Below are 25,089 nucleotides of genomic sequence, written 5' to 3' on the forward strand. Positions count from 1 at the left end.
CCTACCCCTGTGGTCTGGTTGTCTGTGCCTGCTCCCTCCCTGGCACCCTACAATGGGGAGAGTGGCCCTGGTGGACGGGCCTTGTTGCAAGTGGTGTGACGGGTTGGAGAAGCTCTCTCCTCCTGCACACTGCCCTTACCTCTGTGGTCTTGCTGCCCTTTGAATGCTTCCTCCCTGCCGCCAGGCACTGGGAAGTGTAGGCATGGAGGTTGTACCAGGGGGTAAGCGGTGTGTCGGGTTGGGGATGCTCTCCTCTCCCGCCCACCGCCGTCCTACCCCTGTGGTCTGGCTCTCTGTGCCTGCTCCCTCCCTGGCACCCTACAATGGGGAGAGTGGCCCTGGTGGACGGGCCTTGTTGAAAGTTGTGTGACGGGTTGGAGAAGCTCTCTCCTCCTGCACACTGCCCTTACCTCTGTGGTCTTGCTGCCCTTTGAACGCTTCCTCCCTGCCGCCAGGCACTGGGAAGTGTAGGCATGGAGGTTGTACCAGGGGGTAAGCGGTGTGTCGGGTTGGGGATGCTCTCCTCTCCCGCCCACCGCCGTCCTACCCTTGTGGTCTCGCTCTCTGTGCCTGCTCCCTCCCTGGCAATGGGGAGAGTGGCCCTGGTGGACGGGCCATCTGTGGTGGGTGGGGTGTCTTCTGGCCTCTTTCACTCCACATTTTATCGTCTCCCTGGACAACTTGGCACCTTGGAAGATACTTAACATGTGTGGAGACATCACACGGGCAGGAGATACAGAGTTGGGCATAGGTGGGTGTTGCAAGAAGGAAGTAGAGGTGTCCTCCAGGGACTTAACCCACCCCTCCACCCCCCCCCCCCCACACACACACACGAGAGAGTGAGAAGGAGAGTGAAGCTGACACTGCCAAGAATAAAAAAAAAAAAAATCCAGCATTGTGGCCAGCTAGTGCAGCAGGGCCTTGGAGGAACAACTTGACATATAAGTCATCTGCGACTTCTGACATGGGCGCCACTGCGCACTTGGGGTGCGTGAACTAGGCTTTCATGCCTCCAGGGGCTCAGGGGCGGGGGGCTTAAGGCCCGAGCGGAGGGGAGCAATCACCAAAGGGGGCTTAAGGCCCGAGCGGAAGGGACCGTCACCAGAGGGGGCTTAAGGCACGGAGGTGGCCGAACGGGAGGGGTGGGAGGCGGTTGAGCAGGCCGTGAAATGAGGGGGCTTAACCCTGGTCGTCCCACAAGGCAGGGGAGGCTGCTGAATGTAAGCTCAAAGACCTACGTAGGCAGTACTGCCTGCCTGCCTGCCTGGCTGCCTGCCTGCTTCCCTGTCTCCCTCCAGCGGTAGAACCGAAAGCTAGACCCCTGGCGGGCGTCTGCGTGGCCCAAAACCGAGAAAAGACTTCAGGGGACATAGGCGCGATTCTATGGAACTAATTTCGGTTACGGGAGCCTGGCGGTTACCGCTAAAATTATGACTTCCATGAAATTCCTGAACCCCTGCAGGGATCTGGCTGATTTTTGGATATGTTGGTCACCCAGGTGGGGGCTGTCAGGGGATGCAACTTGAGGGGCTGCTGTGTGCTGAAATGTATTTATTTTTCTATTTTTAAATGTGCAAAATATGTTCTAAGTCCCCACTTTTCAGGCGAAAAAAAGTTCTAAGTCCCCACTTTTCAGGCGAAAAAAAGTTCTAAGTCCCCACTTTTCAGGCGAAAAAAAGTTCTAAGTCCCCACTTTTCAGGTTGAAAGATTTTCAAAGTCCCCACCTTTCCAGGCAAAAAAAAAGTTCTAAGTCCCCACTTTTCAGGTTGAAAGATTTTCAAAGTCCCCACTTTTCAGGTTGAAAGATTTTCAAAGTCCCCACCTTTCCAGGCAAAAAAAAGTTCTAAGTCCCCACTTATATATATGTATGTTTCCTGTGCCTGGGGATGACGGAGGTGGCCGAACGGGAGGGGTGGGAGGCGGTTGAGCAGGCCGTGAAATGAGGGGGCTTAACCCTGGTCGTCCCACAGGGCAGGGGAGGCTGCTGAATGTAAGCTCAAAGACCTACGTAGGCAGTACTGCCTGCCTGCCTGCCTGCCTGCCTGCCTGCCTGCTTGCCTGCCTGCCTGCTTCCCTGTCTCCCTCCAGCGTTTGAACCGAAAGCTAGACCCCTGGCGGGCGTCTGCGTGGCCCAAAACCGAGAAAAGACTCCAGGGGGACATAGGCGCGAAATCCCTGGAACTATTTTCGGCATGAAAACCTTGCGTTTTGCCGGTTGTTATCCAGCGGCACTTGGCCGCGATTCTATGGAACTAATTTCGGTTACGGGAGCCTGGCGGTTACCGCTAAAATTATGACTTCCATGAAATTCCTGAACCCCTGCAGGGATCTGGCTGATTTTTGGATATGTTGGTCACCCAGGTGGGGGCTGTCAGGGGATGCAACTTGAGGGGCTGCTGAAATGTATTTATTTTTCTATTTTTAAATGTGCAAAATATGTTCTAAGTCCCCACTTTTCAGGCGAAAAAAAGTTCTAAGTCCCCACTTTTCAGGTTGAAAGATTTTCAAAGTCCCCACCTTTCCAGGCAAAAAAAAAGTTCTAAGTCCCCACTTTTCAGGTTGAAAGATTTTCAAAGTCCCCACTTATATATATGTATGTTTCCTGTGCCTGGGGATGATGGAGTATAACCCCTTCCCGACCGCGGACGTATCAGGTACGTCTGGCAGAAAACAGTCCATAATGACCTTGGACGTACCTGGTACGTCTGCACCTATTTTGAGCTCTGGAAGCTCTGATAGTATAGCAGTGATGTACTGCATGTGATGAGTGCCTTGAGGGGTCCTGGCACTCCGTGCATATAAAATAATATATATAAAAAAATAAATATAAAATAAAGAAAATGATCAATATTAACTCCCCCCCCCTTTTTTTTTCGAAAGGCAGTGAATCATGGGGCTTCTGGGGGCGTCCCTAGCATGCCGCATCATAAGGGGCAGGCTGGAGTCATACAATCACAGCTTGCCCCATTAGCAATTTCATCCCAAGTGTGTTCCCCATTTCTCTGATTAGTGTGGATCTGCCTCCCTCTCTTCACTTGTGTTTTAGTGTGAGAGAGAGAGAGAGAGATCTGTGGTTTAGCTAGAGAGATTTAGGTATTTATAGGTAGGGATTTGTAAAATCTTGAGACCCAAAGGCTCTTTTCAGAGCCATTAACCCCTGTCTTGCCAGTGATCACTATAATCACTGGCTCTTGCACAGCAGAACTTTTCTGCTGTTTGTGCCTTTTTTTTAGGGGTTCATTTTTTTGTGATCTTTTTTGAGACCCAAAAGCTCTTTTCAGAACGATTAACCCCTGCCCTGCCAGTGATCACTATACAGATCACAGGCTCTTGCACAGCATCACTTATTTTGCTGTCTGTTCATTTTTTCAGGGGTTATTTTTTTTTTTTTTTTGTGACAGGTCACTAAGTAAAGCAATTGTGATCATGGCACACGGGTCACGGAAGACAACCCGCGCTGAGCAGTCATATGCCACCCTTGCGCTAGAGTCTGACGCGTCTATGTCAGACTCTGACCCTGATTTTGACCCTGCCAGGTGCTCAGATACATCATCACTCGATACAGTGTCTACTGCTAGTGATGTATCTGGTGATGTTGTATCTGTGCCTGCTAGTCCCCCTGCCAGAAGGAGACGTGCTGCTCCAGCTGGCAGAACTGCTGAGGAGTGGGTAGTGCCTCATAACCAGAGGCCAGACATCCCATCCTTTACTGCAAATCCTGGCATTAATTTGGATGTCACAGGATTTAGCCCTCAGCAGTTTATGGAGGTGTTTCTGGGCGATGATGTATTGGGGAACATTGTCGCCCAAACTAATTTATATGCCCATCAATTCCGAGCTAAAAAACCGGACTCTTTTTTGGCAAAGCAGCAATGGGCCCCCATCGATGTGCCAGAATTTAAAAGATTCTGGGCATTGACTATGCTGATGGGCATCATAAAGAAGCCCTCCATGCGCTCCTACTGGAGCAGTAGCCCCATCTGCTCTACCCCCATTTACTCCCAATGTATGTCGAGGAAGAGGTATGAAATGATTCTGCATTTCATGCACTTCAGCGACAACAGCCTGTGTCCCCCTAGGGAGCATCCCCAGTTTGACAGGCTGTATAAAATCCGCCCCCTGATTACCCACTTTGCTGCCAGGTTTGCAGAGGCTTATACACCTGGAAGGAATATATGCGTGGATGAATCCCTGATGAAGTATAAGGGAAGGCTGGGATTCAAGCAGTATGTTCCTTCCAAGCACTCTAGGTATGGTGTAAAGATGTATAAGCTCTGTGATAGCGAGACTGGGTATACTCAGGCCTTCCGGGTGTACGAGGGAAAGGATAGCCACCTTGACCCTCCAGGTTGCCCAGAACATATGGGAACCAGTGGCAAGATTGTCTGGGACCTGATATTCCCCCTGATGAACAAAGGGTACCACTTGTATACTGACAATTTTTATACAAGTGTCCCTTTGTTCAAGCTACTGTACTGTTTTGATACAGTAGCTTGCGGCACAATTAAAAAGAACAGCACAGGTTTCCCAGGACAACTTGCACACACCCGGCTACGGAGGGGGGAGACCTCAGCTCTGCGCCAAGAGGAGCTGTTGGCAGTTAAGTACAGAGACAAGAAGGATGTGTACCTTCTTACCACCATCCACACTGAGGGGACTGTGGAGGTCCCTGTACGTGGCAGAGCTGAGAGAACGAGGAAGCCAGTGTGCATCAAGGCCTATAACCGTCATATGGGTGGGGTTGATCTGGCAGATCAGCTGCTGCAGCCCTACCTAGTTATACGAAAGACAAGGGCCTGGTACAAAAAGGTTGCAATCTACCTAATGCAGATTGCAACCCACAACGCTTTCTTGTTGTTCAAAAAAGCAAACCCCGGGACGCAACTGAGATTTTTACAGTTTCAGCTCCAGATCATTTCGGGGATTTTGTACCGTGATGCACCTGCTCCCCGGGCGGTGATGGGAGAGAGCAGAGTTGGGGCTACACATTTTATTTTTAAAATCCCCCCTACTGCGGCAAAACAGAGTCCCCAAAAAAGATGCAGGGTCTGTTCTAAGAGGGGGCAGAGAAAAGACAGTGTATATTACTGTCCTGATTGCCCTGGGCAGCCTGGACTCTGCATTGGAGACTGTTTCAAACGATACCACACGCTGGCCCATTTTTAATTTATTTTTTGCCGTTCAGTTATTTTTTTTTGGTGTCTTTTTCTTTGGGGGGGGTTGTTACATTTACCCCGTGCATGGGGGGCATGGGTGTCCTTAGGAGGCCTCGCAGAAAACAACCCTGTAAGGGGTCCGCGGGCGGCTAGTAGGGGAGGCTGCTCGCAACTCGCAGCACTCACCCTCAGTCCATCGCCGCCCGCGGTCTCCCCTCCTCCTACCTGTCGGCGAGCGGCGTCTCCTCTCCGCCGCTCGCATCCGTCACGCCTCCCAGCGGCAGCATGTATAACGCTGCACGCTGAAAGGTCGTTGATTTATGCAAACGCCGGGGTCACGTGAGTGACCCGGCGTTAAAGCAACAGTACCACAATCACAGTGGGAGGCTTAGATATCTCCCACATGTGATTGTTAATTCTGATTGGAAGTTATCCAATCAGAATTTAACCTAGGGTATTTATACTCACCTTTCCTGTTCCTCCCTGCCCTGTTGTGGTCTTTGCTGTATAGTATTGATTCTGAACTTGTGATTTGTGGTTACGTACTCTCTGGCTTGTTAAGCTGACTTTGTGACTTTCTCCTACCCTTTGACCTCGGCTTGTTTCTCGTTATTCTGTTTTCTGGTTCCCCTGACTATTCTGTGTGTGCTTAGCCCGGCCACTCTAAGGTCCGGTACGGCACCTTTTCTGTGTGTGTGTGTGTGTGTGTCTGTTAGCGTGTTAGGTTCCTGGAATCGTGATAAACCCGGGGTGTGTTCCACAGTCAAAAAGCGGTGTGCGTGTCTACGTTTCAAGTATGTACCCTTTTGTGGCGATATATAAAACTGGGGTATGTGTTAAGCCCCAAGCTAAAGATAGGCCTATCAGAAGACATACTCTCAATTTCAACTCAAATGGCAAGTCATTCAGTTGTTACCGTACCTTCCCCAAATCCTGGCAGACCTATGCATGGGGGGGGGCATGGGTGTCCTTAGGAGGCCTCGCAGAAAACAACCCGGGGTGTGTTCTTGCAATAACCAACAGCGGGCTCTCCTAAATCACAGTCAAATAGCGGTGTGCGTGTGTAAAATTGAGGATTGAACAGTTACCTCCACACACGTTCTTCAACTTGTTTTATCTTTTTTCTGGCTAAAAAAAAGTTGCATCAAAGCACTCCACATAAATGCAATACCTCGGGGTGTCTACGTTTCAAGTATGTACCCTTTTGTGGCGATATATAAAACTGGGGTATGTGTTAAGCCCCAAGCTAAAGATAGGCCTATCAGAAGACAAACTCTCAATTTCAACTCAAATGGCAAGTCATTCAGTTGTTACCGTACCTTCCCCAAATCCTGGCAGACCTATGCATGGGGGGGGGGCATGGGTGTCCTTAGGAGGCCTCGCAGAAAACAACCCGGGGTGTGTTCTTGCAATAACCAACAGCGGGCTCTCCTAAATCACAGTCAAATAGCGGTGTGTGTGTGTAAAATTGAGGATTGAACAGTTACCTCCACACACGTTCTTCAACTTGTTTTATCTTTTTTCTGGCTAAAAAAAAGTTGCATCAAAGCACTCCACATACATGCAATACCTCGGGGTGTCTACGTTTCAAGTATGTACCCTTTTGTGGCGATATATAAAACTGGGGTATGTGTTAAGCCCCAAGCTAAAGATAGGCCTATCAGAAGACATACTCTCAATTTCAACTCAAATGGCAAGTCATTCAGTTGTTACCGTACCTTCCCCAAATCCTGGCAGACCTATGCATGGGGGGGGGCATGGGTGTCCTTAGGAGGCCTCGCAGAAAACAACCCGGGGTGTGTTCTTGCAATAACCAACAGCGGGCTCTCCTAAATCACAGTCAAATAGCGGTGTGCGTGTGTAAAATTGAGGATTGAACAGTTACCTCCACACACGTTCTTCAACTTGTTTTATCTTTTTTCTGGCTAAAAAAAAGTTGCATCAAAGCACTCCACATACATGCAATACCTCGGGGTGTCTACGTTTCAAGTATGTACCCTTTTGTGGCGATATATAAAACTGGGGTATGTGTTAAGCCCCAAGCTAAAGATAGGCCTATCAGAAGACATACTCTCAATTTCAACTCAAATGGCAAGTCATTCAGTTGTTACCGTACCTTCCCCAAATCCTGGCAGACCTATGCATGGGGGGGGGCATGGGTGTCCTTAGGAGGCCTCGCAGAAAACAACCCGGGGTGTGTTCTTGCAATAACCAACAGCGGGCTCTCCTAAATCACAGTCAAATAGCGGTGTGCGTGTGTAAAATTGAGGATTGAACAGTTACCTCCACACACGTTCTTCAACTTGTTTTATCTTTTTTCTGGCTAAAAAAAAGTTGCATCAAAGCACTCCACATACATGCAATACCTCGGGGTGTCTACGTTTCAAGTATGTACCCTTTTGTGGCGATATATAAAACTGGGGTATGTGTTAAGCCCCAAGCTAAAGATAGGCCTATCAGAAGACATACTCTCAATTTCAACTCAAATGGCAAGTCATTCAGTTGTTACCGTACCTTCCCCAAATCCTGGCAGACCTATGCATGGGGGGGGGCATGGGTGTCCTTAGGAGGCCTCGCAGAAAACAACCCGGGGTGTGTTCTTGCAATAACCAACAGCGGGCTCTCCTAAATCACAGTCAAATAGCGGTGTGCGTGTGTAAAATTGAGGATTGAACAGTTACCTCCACACACGTTCTTCAACTTGTTTTATCTTTTTTCTGGCTAAAAAAAAGTTGCATCAAAGCACTCCACATACATGCAATACCTCGGGGTGTCTACGTTTCAAGTATGTACCCTTTTGTGGCGATATATAAAACTGGGGTATGTGTTAAGCCCCAAGCTAAAGATAGGCCTATCAGAAGACATACTCTCAATTTCAACTCAAATGGCAAGTCATTCAGTTGTTACCGTACCTTCCCCAAATCCTGGCAGACCTATGCATGGGGGGGGGCATGGGTGTCCTTAGGAGGCCTCGCAGAAAACAACCCGGGGTGTGTTCTTGCAATAACCAACAGCGGGCTCTCCTAAATCACAGTCAAATAGCGGTGTGCGTGTGTAAAATTGAGGATTGAACAGTTACCTCCACACACGTTCTTCAACTTGTTTTATCTTTTTTCTGGCTAAAAAAAAGTTGCATCAAAGCACTCCACATACATGCAATACCTCGGGGTGTCTACGTTTCAAGTATGTACCCTTTTGTGGCGATATATAAAACTGGGGTATGTGTTAAGCCCCAAGCTAAAGATAGGCCTATCAGAAGACATACTCTCAATTTCAACTCAAATGGCAAGTCATTCAGTTGTTACCGTACCTTCCCCAAATCCTGGCAGACCTATGCATGGGGGGGGGCATGGGTGTCCTTAGGAGGCCTCGCAGAAAACAACCCGGGGTGTGTTCTTGCAATAACCAACAGCGGGCTCTCCTAAATCACAGTCAAATAGCGGTGTGCGTGTGTAAAATTGAGGATTGAACAGTTACCTCCACACACGTTCTTCAACTTGTTTTATCTTTTTTCTGGCTAAAAAAAAGTTGCATCAAAGCACTCCACATACATGCAATACCTCGGGGTGTCTACGTTTCAAGTATGTACCCTTTTGTGGCGATATATAAAACTGGGGTATGTGTTAAGCCCCAAGCTAAAGATAGGCCTATCAGAAGACAAACTCTCAATTTCAACTCAAATGGCAAGTCATTCAGTTGTTACCGTACCTTCCCCAAATCCTGGCAGACCTATGCATGGGGGGGGGCATGGGTGTCCTTAGGAGGCCTCGCAGAAAACAACCCGGGGTGTGTTCTTGCAATAACCAACAGCGGGCTCTCCTAAATCACAGTCAAATAGCGGTGTGCGTGTGTAAAATTGAGGATTGAACAGTTACCTCCACACACGTTCTTCAACTTGTTTTATCTTTTTTCTGGCTAAAAAAAAGTTGCATCAAAGCACTCCACATACATGCAATACCTCGGGGTGTCTACGTTTCAAGTATGTACCCTTTTGTGGCGATATATAAAACTGGGGTATGTGTTAAGCCCCAAGCTAAAGATAGGCCTATCAGAAGACATACTCTCAATTTCAACTCAAATGGCAAGTCATTCAGTTGTTACCGTACCATCCCCAAATCCTGGCAGACCTATGCATGGGGGGGGCATGGGTGTCCTTAGGAGGCCTCGCAGAAAACAACCCGGGGTGTGTTCTTGCAATAACCAACAGCGGGCTCTCCTAAATCACAGTCAAATAGCGGTGTGCGTGTGTAAAATTGAGGATTGAACAGTTACCTCCACACACGTTCTTCAACTTGTTTTATCTTTTTTCTGGCTAAAAAAAAGTTGCATCAAAGCACTCCACATACATGCAATACCTCGGGGTGTCTACGTTTCAAGTATGTACCCTTTTGTGGCGATATATAAAACTGGGGTATGTGTTAAGCCCCAAGCTAAAGATAGGCCTATCAGAAGACATACTCTCAATTTCAACTCAAATGGCAAGTCATTCAGTTGTTACCGTACCTTCCCCAAATCCTGGCAGACCTATGCATGGGGGGGGGGCATGGGTGTCCTTAGGAGGCCTCGCAGAAAACAACCCGGGGTGTGTTCTTGCAATAACCAACAGCGGGCTCTCCTAAATCACAGTCAAATAGCGGTGTGCGTGTGTAAAATTGAGGATTGAACAGTTACCTCCACACACGTTCTTCAACTTGTTTTATCTTTTTTCTGGCTAAAAAAAAGTTGCATCAAAGCACTCCACATACATGCAATACCTCGGGGTGTCTACGTTTCAAGTATGTACCCTTTTGTGGCGATATATAAAACTGGGGTATGTGTTAAGCCCCAAGCTAAAGATAGGCCTATCAGAAGACATACTCTCAATTTCAACTCAAATGGCAAGTCATTCAGTTGTTACCGTACCTTCCCCAAATCCTGGCAGACCTATGCATGGGGGGGGGCATGGGTGTCCTTAGGAGGCCTCGCAGAAAACAACCCGGGGTGTGTTCTTGCAATAACCAACAGCGGGCTCTCCTAAATCACAGTCAAATAGCGGTGTGCGTGTGTAAAATTGAGGATTGAACAGTTACCTCCACACACGTTCTTCAACTTGTTTTATCTTTTTTCTGGCTAAAAAAAAGTTGCATCAAAGCACTCCACATACATGCAATACCTCGGGGTGTCTACGTTTCAAGTATGTACCCTTTTGTGGCGATATATAAAACTGGGGTATGTGTTAAGCCCCAAGCTAAAGATAGGCCTATCAGAAGACAAACTCTCAATTTCAACTCAAATGGCAAGTCATTCAGTTGTTACCGTACCTTCCCCAAATCCTGGCAGACCTATGCATGGGGGGGGGCATGGGTGTCCTTAGGAGGCCTCGCAGAAAACAACCCGGGATGTGTTCTTGCAATAACCAACAGCGGGCTCTCCTAAATCACAGTCAAATAGCGGTGTGCGTGTGTAAAATTGAGGATTGAACAGTTACCTCCACACACGTTCTTCAACTTGTTTTATCTTTTTTCTGGCTAAAAAAAAGTTGCATCAAAGCACTCCACATACATGCAATACCTCGGGGTGTCTACGTTTCAAGTATGTACCCTTTTGTGGCGATATATAAAACTGGGGTATGTGTTAAGCCCCAAGCTAAAGATAGGCCTATCAGAAGACATACTCTCAATTTCAACTCAAATGGCAAGTCATTCAGTTGTTACCGTACCTTCCCCAAATCCTGGCAGACCTATGCATGGGGGGGGGCATGGGTGTCCTTAGGAGGCCTCGCAGAAAACAACCCGGGGTGTGTTCTTGCAATAACCAACAGCGGGCTCTCCTAAATCACAGTCAAATAGCGGTGTGCGTGTGTAAAATTGAGGATTGAACAGTTACCTCCACACACGTTCTTCAACTTGTTTTATCTTTTTTCTGGCTAAAAAAAAGTTGCATCAAAGCACTCCACATACATGCAATACCTCGGGGTGTCTACGTTTCAAGTATGTACCCTTTTGTGGCGATATATAAAACTGGGGTATGTGTAAAGCCCCAAGCTAAAGATAGGCCTATCAGAAGACATACTCTCAATTTCAACTCAAATGGCAAGTCATTCAGTTGTTACCGTACCTTCCCCAAATCCTGGCAGACCTATGCATGGGGGGGGGGGCGTGGGTGTCCTTAGGAGGCCTCGCAGAAAACAACCCGGGGTGTGTTCTTGCAATAACCAACAGCGGGCTCTCCTAAATCACAGTCAAATAGCGGTGTGCGTGTGTAAAATTGAGGATTGAACAGTTACCTCCACACACGTTCTTCAACTTGTTTTATCTTTTTTCTGGCTAAAAAAAAGTTGCATCAAAGCACTCCACATACATGCAATACCTCGGGGTGTCTACGTTTCAAGTATGTACCCTTTTGTGGCGATATATAAAACTGGGGTATGTGTTAAGCCCCAAGCTAAAGATAGGCCTATCAGAAGACAAACTCTCAATTTCAACTCAAATGGCAAGTCATTCAGTTGTTACCGTACCTTCCCCAAATCCTGGCAGACCTATGCATGGGGGGGGGCATGGGTGTCCTTAGGAGGCCTCGCAGAAAACAACCCGGGGTGTGTTCTTGCAATAACCAACAGCGGGCTCTCCTAAATCACAGTCAAATAGCGGTGTGCGTGTGTAAAATTGAGGATTGAACAGTTACCTCCACACACGTTCTTCAACTTGTTTTATCTTTTTTCTGGCTAAAAAAAAGTTGCATCAAAGCACTCCACATACATGCAATACCTCGGGGTGTCTACGTTTCAAGTATGTACCCTTTTGTGGCGATATATAAAACTGGGGTATGTGTTAAGCCCCAAGCTAAAGATAGGCCTATCAGAAGACATACTCTCAATTTCAACTCAAATGGCAAGTCATTCAGTTGTTACCGTACCTTCCCCAAATCCTGGCAGACCTATGCATGGGGGGGGCATGGGTGTCCTTAGGAGGCCTCGCAGAAAACAACCCGGGGTGTGTTCTTGCAATAACCAACAGCGGGCTCTCCTAAATCACAGTCAAATAGCGGTGTGCGTGTGTAAAATTGAGGATTGAACAGTTACCTCCACACACGTTCTTCAACTTGTTTTATCTTTTTTCTGGCTAAAAAAAAGTTGCATCAAAGCACTCCACATACATGCAATACCTCGGGGTGTCTACGTTTCAAGTATGTACCCTTTTGTGGCGATATATAAAACTGGGGTATGTGTAAAGCCCCAAGCTAAAGATAGGCCTATCAGAAGACATACTCTCAATTTCAACTCAAATGGCAAGTCATTCAGTTGTTACCGTACCTTCCCCAAATCCTGGCAGACCTATGCATGGGGGGGGGCGTGGGTGTCCTTAGGAGGCCTCGCAGAAAACAACCCGGGGTGTGTTCTTGCAATAACCAACAGCGGGCTCTCCTAAATCACAGTCAAATAGCGGTGTGCGTGTGTAAAATTGAGGATTGAACAGTTACCTCCACACACGTTCTTCAACTACTGTGGGGTGTAAACTTTTCAAATATATGCACGCTCATGGCAAGAAAATACATTGGGATATCTGATAAGGCCCTCAAAACAAGATAGGCAAACAAGATATATAAAATTTGAAAAACGCATATCAGACATTTTGCTTTGCACCCCCCCAGTGAACCCGACAAACGTATGCATGAGTGTTATCGCTGTACTCGGGAGATGATGCCAAGTACATATTGTGGTGTCCTTTGGCAGTAACACCTAACAGGAGCTTAGAATCTATGCACAAAGTAGAATGTGTGAGTGAAAAATAACACCACAAAAACGTTTGACAGAGACTGGTGGTAGAATTAGTGCATGTAAAGTGTTCAAATGCCACCATGTGAAATGCCCTAGGGTGTGTACTTTTCAAAAACATACAGTTTGACTGATTTGAATTACATTGGTCGGCTTCAGACATGTTCCAACTGGGACATGGGTGCATGATGGCCAGCTGTGTTTTTTTTTGTTTGTTTTTTTATCATATTTTACTTTTTTTATTCTAGTACATTATATGATATGATGAAAATGATGGTATCTTTAGAATGAACATTTAATAGCGAGAAAAATGGTATATAATATGTATGGGTACAGTAAATGTGTAAGAGGCAAATTACATCTAAACACAACCACTGCAGAAATGTAAAAAGAGCCCTGGTCCTTAACGGTAATACAATTGAAAAATGGCCTGGTCACTAAGGGGTTACAGTCTGAACAGCTAACAGAAAATAGATGAAAAATCTAATTTATATGATTACTTATTATATTAAATTATAATACATGTTCTGATTACTAATAATATGTATACTAATAAATCTCTCAGTTTATTATTAAAGTATTAAATGAACCTGTTTTGGCCAATTTTTTATATTGATATTTTCTCTCTCTCTCTCTCTCTCTCTCTCTCTCTTTCTATCTCTCTCTCTCCCTCACACACACACATCTATATTCTAAAACTAAATTAAAATACATATCTCATATTTAAGGTTCCTGCATTTACTAACTGAAAGTCTTTTCTAACCAGCTTAAAATAACTGCTACATGTTATTCTTTATTTTTGTGATTTCTCAAAATATGGAACCTATCATCAAGATAATTTCCATTTTATTTGTCTATTCACAAACATGTATCCACTATAAAATGACATAAAGAAAATAATATGCACATATTTGCTGTTCATCAAGATCAAATATACCTAGCAACTCATCTCTCCTTTTCAAGTCACTAGTACTTTTCGATGAGCTTTAATTAAAATGTAAGAATTCTGATTAACTCTAACTAAAAGACATAGAATTTCATTACAACTGTATCAGAATGTTGAGACTAGGCTATCCACAATAATTTTGAATGGGGAGGACAAATCTATAATCTGTCACTATTAGGGATCTATAATGCAGGAGTTGCATTGTCCCTCTCTTGCCCTTTACAGACCCCACGTGAAGAGCATGTCATGTCTTTTTAAGTGCTATAATGATATGTTGGTACCTTGTCGTTTCAGCCCCACCAGAGCCTTTACTTTGTAAATTTGCAGACGGGGGACAGAAGAAGAGACAAAATCAGAGCAAGTACACACAAAATGGAAGGCCGTGGCCAAGAGATGGAGAGGTAAGTGGAATATATGAAGAAATAAACCAAAAAACGAGGGTCAGAGCCTAAAAAAAAGGATCCTAACCTCACTAAGATTACCTCCAATATTAGAACATTCTAAGGTTATAGCAAATAATCACTTCATTGCATATAATAAGCAACCATAGAAGTCTTGTATGTAAATCCCTCAATACAATTAAAGGGACACTCCAGTGCCAGGAAAACAAACCGTTTTCCTGGCACTGCAGGTCCCCTCTCCCTCCCACCCACCATCCCAGGTTGCTGAAGGGGTATAAACCCCTTCAGGGACTTACCGGAGTCCAGCGCCGATGTCCCTCGGTGCTGGTCCAGGGTCCGCCCACGCTCCTCCCCCGCCGACGTCATCTGGCGGGGGTGACCGATTGCGCCTGTGCGGCGAAACCTAATGCGCATGCGCGGCAATTCTGCGCACGCGCATTAGACCTCCCATAGGAAAGCATTGAAAAATGCTTTCAATGCTTCCCTAAAGGGGATTTTAGCGACGCTGGAGGCCCTCACATAGCGTGAGGATGTCCAGCGACTCTATAGCACAGAAAATCTGTGCTAGAAACCCGGTAGTGCACCCCTAGTGGCTGTCTAGTAGACAGCCACTAGAGGAGGAGTTAACCCTCCAATGTAAATATTGCAGTTTATGAAAACTGCAATATTTACAGTTGCAGGGTTAAGGGTAGTGGAAGTTGGCACCCAGACCACTCCAATGGGCAGAAGTGGTCGGGGTGCCTGGAGTGTCCCTTTAATAGATGCACTAGTCACTATAAACAGTAAAGATGGATAAACAGAGGGGTACAAAGACAGTACATAACGAAGAACCCTAGTTTAATTATATATAAAAGGAGGTTCCTAAGAGAGTAAGTGTAATTCTTAATTAGATAACAAAGTGTATATAGTATGTCCAGCCCCCTCAAGGGTTACAAACAGTTATAAATAGAGAAACAATTATCACATATGGAAATAGCAGGCACAGAATTATACTTAATGTTAGCATATACTTAATTATATTACATTGCTTATTACATGCAATTACCACTTAGCGGCCTAAGCCTTGCTGTAGACATCCCAGTTTAACCAGTGACTCCCCATTCTTTTTAACTGCATTAAGTAGTCTAGATCTTGACTATTTAATTCACCCCACTATTTTTGTTGGGGGGCACTTGGTATTTTTTGTACGTTACTGATTCTCTGTTACTACTAAAGTCATTATTTGTACTTGGTGAGGTTAGGATCCTTTTTTTAGGCTCTGACCCTCATTTGTTTAGTTTATTTCTGCTATTTGCTCTGGGTTATGCCCTCTTTTACCTCCTCAACCCATTTTGAGCATCAGAATAGGGTTTTCTTATATCTGGAGCTCTTCTATCTTTATTCTAAGTGGGATAAAAGCTAAGCATTTTTATTAAACTTTTATTTTTTCTAGAGTAGCTGCAATCACAAATGTATTGTATTTAAATAATATTTATGTACATATAGAATGTATACATAGATATCAAACACTGTGTTGTTTGTTTGTTTGTTTGTTTGGTAAAAGCAATGTATTTGTAAGGTACCATTTTTGTTTCCGTTTCTATTTCCCTAAATTCCTAAATATTTATTATTTTAGCTGTTTCGTGATCTTAAAGTATGATGTATATTATACTATATTTCTATAAATATTTAGCAATGCTTAGAACATTTAATCATTAGCTAGCAACATGGTTCACTCAATGCATTGACTGCTCTGTAATGTGCTCATAAAAAGTATAATTTCTGCCGGGCAGGTGCACATTAAGTAATGTCATAAATCTTGCCTACTTTTTCATTTTGAAATTATTTCATCTTTGTGGACCTTCTGGAGATCTCAGCAAAGTACTAGAGATTCATGTGTAATCTGGCTGGTATTCATGAAAAAGGGCGGTAGGTTCACTTAAGGATCTTTTGTACAGTGAAGGCAAATTAGAACATTTACATGAATCGAATGTTGATAAAAATTGATATTGCCTTTGGACCAGCGATTATATGCTTTAAGTAGACCCTAGATAGCTGTAAATCAATAAAGTAAATGAATTAGGAGAGAAACCAATAAAAGTGCACGAATTAGAAAATAAATGAACATACAAATGCTATACATTGTAAATTAAACACTTACCACTAAATGTCTAACGGATTGCAGAACCTCCCGACAGCAACGTTGTTGAGAGAAATGTCAGGATCTTCTTTGTTATACTTTCAGTGTTACCCCATTGATATTATTTTCCTCCTGTGGCTGCAAATATTCACTAAACTCCTTTTAGTTTTGTTCTTTTAGTAATGACTCCTCTAACTCAATCTAAGCCATTAATTTAAAAATAAATTATATAAAAAGATCATTTGGAAGATCGTCTTTTCCCACACTGCTACAAATCTAGTAAAGTAAGGCCAGTTGTAGTTGTTAAGGCTGGTGCCAAGGCCCCCCTCCCTTGCCAACTGCAGTCATTTTGAAATGATTAGTGTGTCTGTGCTGGGCACATTTGTAATTCAGACACACATTTCCATTTATGTTTCCAAGCAGACAGGCTGCACGCGATTGTGTTTTATAACTCAGTACTGATGCATTTAACATCCAGACAAGGGATTATTGCACAGTTCAGCAGATGAGCATCCATTCAGCATCCAGTTAACAATGACTGCTGTTTCCTTCAGAGAGAACATACAAATATGGTATACATATACCATAGTAAACCGTAGTAAACTATATGTAACAATGGTAGCATCATTATAGTAGAATAATAATCTAGTGACAAAATGAAAGAAGTCCAGTTGAATATATTCTGCATTTCTGTTTGTACCTTTTAAAGCTGCAGTATTAAAAAAAAAAAAAAAAAAATGCCTTATTGTTGGAGGGATGGATGAGGGTTTGGGCCTTTTAAAGCTGCAGTATTAAAAAAATGGTCTCTTGCTGGGAAGACCCTGGTATGTACTCAACGCGCAGTTGGATGCTGGTGAAAAGACACGTGTAGGGGCCTGGGGGGTCCCAGGGGCGCCCTGGCTCCTTTTTCACCCAAATCTTTCTTTACACCTCTCTTTCAAACTCTCAACTCACCTTACCCTACCACTGAGAGAAACATATTCCTGTACTACCTTCCTGGATGAGGGCCTGAGGCCCGCCCACCTATGGGGTGGAGCTTTGCCCACATTTCCAGGACATGGCGGCCATGTGGTTGGGTGGGGGAGGGGTGGGACATCTCTGGGACGGCACTAAGGGTAAGGGATATACAATGAGCCTACAAGCGTATGGTGAGGACGCAATTACCCAATTTAAGCACCTTGAGTCACATGAACAGCGTTAGTCCAGCTGCAGACCATGACGCTTCTCAACTATGCCATAGTAACCTTGACCTTTCAACACACAGACACCAACCGCCTAACCTGACATAGGTCCCTATGTACGCACAACTGCCGAGACATAGCAAACTGATGGACCCGTGCAGCGGAGCCTATACAGGCGACAATAAACAGGCATTCCCAAAAACCGCTCCAAGGTCATGGGAAGCTCGTATCCCTCATGCCCAGTCACTGTTGCCCCGAGCTTAAATACGCAATAGAATAAGATTACGGGCAATAACAGGGTAAATTGGGTTGGGGGGTCCCAAGGGCAGGTGCCCGAGCTCCCACGAGCGATACATCCAGTCTAAGGCAAAGACACCCCGAGCTTATAGTTAGGTATCGAAACGAAGCCGAATTATGAAACGATGTCACAAACTTACTAATGTAACTATCTATGTATTTATTTATCTATATATCTATTTCTTTGTCTGTCTAAATAGCATTTCAAGAACGAACACATTCTTTTCACTGTCCCAAATAAATATAAATATATATATATTTGCTTTATATATATATATATATATATATATATATATATATATATATATATATATATATATTTAAAACTTGTTTGCCGTTCTTAGGTAGTGGAATTTCATAATTTCATACTATACTTTCACAGAACACGAACATTGGCCAAGTGTCACTGCAGATCTTGTTTTGCAAAGCAATCCTGTATCCCACTAATGGCTTCCACTGAATTGCTATCATTCTGCCTTGCAATTTGTAACTTAGCCATAAACACAGCTTTGGTTGGAACACATACACTAGTCATATTATACTGTCTCAGACAGACTAGCCATAGACTGCATAACTTAATGACAAAATAAAAGACAAGAATTTAAGGACAAAATATAAATCTGTTATACAGATCTTAAATGCAAATAGACAATTTAAAAAGTCTGCTGTTATACAGAGAACACAATTATTATGGAGGGACATTAATGAACTAAAAGAAAAAAAAACATTACTAAGTGGTTAGTGAGAAGATAGTGGCACTAAAACAAGACATTTAATTCATCTTTTACAGCTGTATGTAAATTTGAAAATGTTTAGTACAGAATTCTCGTCTAATACTTAAATTGTGAAATATTTACATTTAAACTATTGCAAATGAAAACTGTAATACACTATGGATGATTAAACATCATCAGGGTAATATTCAGTCTTTAACATAACTTATTTTTACAGAATAAAAAAATAGCATCTCAAATTTGCAAACTTTAGGGACTGAAAGGGTTATGTATTAAAAGGACAGACAGCTTAACATTAACCATAGCATTGGAATGTTTTCAATGTTTTTTTTTTAGGGATATGGCAACAATTTTAAATCTTTTCTTTTAGCACTAGTCGGTTACAATGCGCCACCTAGTGTAGAATGTTGGTATTGTTTAAATGTCCTTAGTTGGCATTTGAAGTCTAGTTTTTATTATTTCAGCTATGCAGGTTGTTTTGGCAATTGTAGATTTATTGACAGAGGAGCAATCATAAGACTGTGGAGATTGTCATGTTGACTTAGATTTATGTTCTTCCGATGAAATCCGTGGTCAAAATAAATAAATAAATAAAGACGTGAATTTTGTAGTAATCTAATCAAAAAACTCTTTGTATTTTAGCTGTCATTTTTGGTTGTCTAAAGAAACATTCCTAAAACAAAGAGACTTTGGAACGTCACTGACTATTTATATCCATACTAACGAAATCAAGTGTTAGAACAAAATCAAAATAGAATGCAATTAAATTTAATAAAATGAATACGATTCAATTAAAAGAGATATTTATATAATGGTAGTAATCTTGGCGTACATTTCAATGGAAGAACTGCTAGGAATCTGTCAAAGTTATGTTTATCTCTTGTTATAGAATCCAGCAATCAATGCGAAATCTTTCTGAATGTCATGATTTTGCTATAAACAACATACAGAGAGATGCTTCACAGCTTTTTTTATGGGTTTTGCTCATTTAAATTCTAGCCTAGCTGCCCTGGCACTGTCAGAGCATACAATGCAAATTATTTTACTTACGCCTGCCATACTCATGGTACATACTGGCATATGGTATCTTTGAAGAAAAAATTAAGTGTGCATGTGCTCCTCTTGCCTTTCCTTCTAGATAATCAATCATGCATGTGCATTATTGGTCAAAGTCTCCAAGGATACAGAAGTCTACTTGTCTCTGCTACACTACTCAGGACCCGTAAAATGTTTTACTTGGGCGTGGGAATGAGGAACAGTCACTATCAGAGAAGTGGCAGTTCTACTTTAAGCTCTAGTGTAATGCTTGTATCACTGCTGGTTTGATCTCACTCAAGCTTTTTTTTGTATGGATCTTTATCAGTTTTTGCAGAGTGCGGAGACTCTGAACACTAGGAAGCACTTCTAGTGTCTGTCTGAGTGACTGCCACTAGAGGTGTTCCTAAGCAGTTGTGTAAACACTGTTTTTTTTTTCTGAAAAGGCGGTGATTACATAGAAAAGCTTGCAGGAATAGGCTGTAAACACCAGAACAACTACTTTAAGCTCTTGTGGTTCTGGTGACTACAGTATCACTTTAACTGTTAGGCTAAAAAGCAGAATTAGAAAAAATCCAGTCATGTATGTTATCTGTTCATTTATTTTGGCCTACAATTTGAAATTTAAACTTTGAGTTCTTGGTTCCTTCATTTTTAGTAAATAGCTCAGTCAGTCTTTAACGGAGCTCAAAACACTTGTAGTAGCTCTTGATTCAAATGCAGTTTGGGATTTTACTATATTCATGTGATAATATTATATGCTCTAGATGTAAAATCATTGTGGAACCTTGAATATAAGAAGTAGGATTTTGAAGGAAATCAAGTATATGCACTGGACTGTGAATTGTGGAGCATTAACAATAGGATTTCAGATATTAGACCAATATAGAATAAAAATGTATGTTTTTGTCTAAAATTTGCAATTGCCTTGTCAATTTCTGCAATATTCCGTTTAGTAAAGAAGCTCCATTGCTCTGCATAATTTGAAGCCATTGCAGTAATGTTATAGATATAGGGGTAAGTTCGGTTCTAGAGGAAAGAAGAGCATAGTAGGAGCTAAGTTAAAGAGACACTATAGTCACCAAAACAACTTAATGCTTAATGAAGCAGTTTTGGTGTATAGATCATACCTTTGCAGTCTCACTGCTCAATTCTCTACCATTTAGGAGTTAAATCACTTTGTTTATGCAGCCTAGTCACACCTCCCTGCATGTGACTAACACAGCCTTCCTAAACACTTCCTGTAAAAAGTCATTTAATTGTTATACTTCCTTATTGCAAATTCTGTTTAATTTATCATTTATTATCCCCCGCTCAGTTAGTAGCTTGCTATACACTGCAATTGCCTCCTGTATGTGATTAAAGTTCAAATTACAGAGCAGGAGTCAAAAACTTTTAAAGTAAGTTACATCTGATTGAGAAACCATTTTGTTTTTATGCAGTCACAGTCAGGGGAGGTGTGGCAAGGTCTGCATAAGCAGAAACAAAAGTGATTTAACTCCTAAATGACAATTAATTATACACTAAAACTGCTTCATTAAGCTAAAGTTATTTTGGTGACTATAGTGTCCCTTTAAAGGAACACTCAATTGCTCTCACATTAAAAAAAATAAAAATAAATAAAAAACATTTAGCAGATATGCCCCAGTGAAAACATGCACGTTTTTATATATTTTTTTCAATTCGGCGTTTATCTAAAACCAGCTTGCAAAAGCTGCAGATCACTTGTCTGCATCCTTTATAAGATCTCTCCTTTTCCCTGTTGCAGACTTTCAGTCTGTGTTGGGGAATACTCCAGTCAGAGACTTATCATTGAGATGTCTTTGTGCTGGTGCTGCAAGCATGCACACACTTAACTACAGTTTTTCCATTGCTGTAATACAGATTGACAGCCAGGGAGATGTTTATGTCGCCATTTATAAAACGAAACAAACACTCATAAAAATCTAATTTTTATTGAAATTGGCACTTCTATAAACTGTCATAAATGTGACAGATGTAACAGGCTCCAGTCATATGATGTACTTCAAGCAAGCAAGTGCTATATGTGTGTGGAGTGTTCTCTTAAAGGTACACTCCACTGCCCAAAATAATAAATAAAATATATTTTACAAAATCTCCACTATTTAGAATATGTACAGATCTCTTGCCTGCAGTCTGTGCAAGCCCTCCCTCTCTTCTGCAGCACATAATGCAGCACAATGAGAAATCTCCAAAAGGAAGGTTCTCTGTGCAATTGCTGCCTCTTGAGTTTAGTTCCACTGAGCTAAGCATCCAGGAAGTAACATGATCTGTTACATGATTGACAGCCAAGGGGGTGTAACAATGTTAATTTATAAATGTTCCAGTTTCTATTAAAATCTTAATTTCTTGTAAAATGAAAACTAGGACACAAAGCTAAAGTGCTTTAGGTGTTTAGAATGATCATTTAAGCATGAATTTTAGAGGATATCTATGGAAACAAGACAAACCATCAGTAGAAACTGAAATGGATCTTTGTGGAAAGGAAATGCGCATTCAGAATAGTTTTGTAACAATGCTATTATTAATAATGTTATTATTACCAATTATATAACACAAACATGTTGTGCAATGCTTTACAGTTATACACTTTAATTAACATGTAATTAGCTAACAAAATGTATGTTTACAGGCACAAGAGGTAAAGAAGGCCCTGTTCAGAAGAACTTACAATCTAGCAAGCTAGAAAGGAATAGTTAGATGTATTGCTGAGGGAGATTTTTCATTGGTGGATTTCATAGTACTGAGAAGGATTATTCGTAGCATGTTATTATGATGGCAGAAGTTCTAATAGATTAAGAAAGGTTTAACAAGCTGATGAATTTCACCAATTGGGTGATTTATTGTTTAATGCATTGCATGTGATTTTTGTTTTACATCAAGCATGTCAAACTCAAAGGCTAACACGGTCACATAAACACTGCGAGCAGCATGGAAGAGGGAGTGGCTGTCCTGCTCTGCATGCAGCTAGCCACTTTGCACACTGTAATAGCGCCGCGCAGCCATTGGATATGACTCCATACACTGTATGCGCATATCCAGTGGCAGGCATGGAAGAATGCTTTGTGCTCTTGCGGCCGCAGGCCAGTTGCAGGAGCACGCAAATGGCCACAGTGTGTAGGAGGGCCACAGCACAAAGCTGCCCCACGGCAGGCGATCTACCAGAAATCCAGGTAGGCCAGTCTGGCCCTGGGCCTCAAGGATACTCTTTGTGGGCCCCATGTTTGACATGCTTGTTTTACATGACCTTCTTTGTTACATTGTTTTTATGAATCCTTATTTATGCATTTGGCTTTATATTTATTTTATGTATCGTGTTGTGCTATAGACATAAAAATTTTATTTAAATAAAAGACAATTTCACATTAAAAAAACACATTAAAAAATTGCCTGTACAATCAACCACACAATATTTATTTAACCCCTTAAGGACACATGACATGTGTGACATGTCATGATTCCCTTTTATTCCAGAAGTTTGGTCCTTAAGGGGTTAATGTCCCCTCTGAATATAATCACTATTTTATCTGTCTCTATATAAACTGTATTGAAGCAAATTTTATGAAACAATAAGAATCGTGGGAGTATGCATTCTAAGTATTTTAATTGTTTGAGTTTTATACATTTCACTGTGAACAAAAAAGAAGATACCACTAAAGACTGTATAAAAAAATACAAAGAAAAAACCTCTAAAGGTGCTCCTTCGAAAACACCTGCAATACAAACACGAAACTAAACAAAAAAGGAGGAGGTTAAGCTATTGTAAAACAATACACCTCAAAGTGAGAATGTAAATACTGTAAATTGAATACAACCTTAAAATATTTTGAGGTGTATTATTTTGCAATAGTTTAAACTGCTCTTTTTTTGTTTTGTTTTGTGTTTATATATATATATATATATATATATATATATATATTACTTTTTATTTACTAAGTGTTGATATGAGACACAGACGGCACGATCTACATGCAATTGAATTAGAAGCAGACAATGCGCACACTTTTAGAGTAAACAATTACTCAAACAAAATATAATTTAATTTCCTTATTGTCATGTCATAAACTTAGTGCAAAGATTTATATATATTGAAAAAAAAAAAGCCTGCCTTCTGCAACTTAGATTCTGTTACTTACTAAAGTTTATTTGTTTGGAAATGAAGTTTAAAATGACACACCATTTTTAAAATAAAATCCATCACCATAAAGTAATCTTTATCCAGCTCAAAATGAACAAAAAAAATGAATCTTATTCTGCTTAGTTGTTTTTTTGTTTTAATCTTTTGTACTGAAAACATGTTGGGAAAATTTTGGAGATTATGTTTGAATCAAATTACAGAGCTGTGAAACCTTCAAAATTCAATCATATGTTTTAAACTGACTATGTTTTCAGTACAGAAAGAAACTATTATGTGATCATAGGTTATAGTAAAATTTGTAAAAGGCTTATAGGATAGTACCTTGTATTGCAATTTGAATACATGAATAAACACGATCCGATCAACAATATAAAAAGGCAGGTTTTCAGTGTGGAGTAAAATTGTCTTTGTGTTACCAGTCAAGCAGTATACAATCAGAAAACCAGGCTTGTGTTGCGTTTACTAGACATATACATAGTGCGTTGGCCCTTTTTTTCTATAATAAGTAGGATGACGATGAGATTTTTGTTTTCTTTGTAACCTTGTTGTTTAGTTCTCTCAATTGATTAGAGTACTTAGCTTGACTATATGGTACGTATGAAAATTGCAGACTGTTAGAGGTTAAATCAAGCGAGATCTCAATATATCCTTAATGTTTACATTATTTTAGATTGGGAGCATGTGAATACCATATACTGCTGTACAATAGTTTCAAGCCCTGCATGATAGAATGCAGAATTAATAGGCATACAGCAAAGAAAATTCCGTGTAATGTGTTAGGGTGCAATCGTAGCATTGGTATCGGTAGGATAACACACCTTCTTCCAGGATTCAGTATCAGTGTATTCTAGTAGGGCTGCTACAAAATCGATGTTAATGTGACTATGTTACTTTTTATTATTTTATGAATATATAATCTTTATGAAATACTAATTCAGTCTGTGTTGGAATTTGATTACAATTTCAACACAACTTTTCTTTTTTTTTTTTTTTAAGAAAAAGTAGGAACCACTTTGTTTAAGTGGTTGATAAAAGTTGACGAAAGATGAAGCTCTGCTGTCACGTTTTGTCCAATCACAGCAGCCATCAAAGGTGAAGGCTGTGGGATTTAGGCAATGTTTTGAGAGATCCTCCATAGACCTCAGTTTAGTGAATGAGGGTACAATTTAAAGGTTAATAAGCTCATGTTGCTCCTTGAACACCCAAGAGCACCCAGCAACATTTCTTATTAGATTGTTGAAGTCACATAAATGTAGGAACATGTACAGTTTGTCTTGTGTCTGTTTTTTTTTTTTTTTTTTTGTTTG

At 41.9% G+C, this 25,089-nt stretch overlaps 1 protein-coding gene across 1 annotated transcript in view; it reads left to right on the forward strand.

Annotated features, from left to right (window-relative positions):
• RBMS3 (RNA binding motif single stranded interacting protein 3) overlaps window positions 1-25,089 on the forward strand; it is a 616,946-nt gene that overhangs the window by 559,034 nt on the left and 32,823 nt on the right. Inside the window, exon 7 of the mRNA XM_063452213.1 lies at window positions 14,151-14,257. Coding sequence (XP_063308283.1) covers window positions 14,151-14,257 — 107 coding nt within the window. The remainder of the gene's footprint in view (window positions 1-14,150; window positions 14,258-25,089) is intronic.

Source organism: Pelobates fuscus, chromosome 4 (assembly GCF_036172605.1).
Source record: "Pelobates fuscus isolate aPelFus1 chromosome 4, aPelFus1.pri, whole genome shotgun sequence".
Classification (NCBI taxonomy): Eukaryota; Metazoa; Chordata; class Amphibia; order Anura; family Pelobatidae; genus Pelobates; species Pelobates fuscus.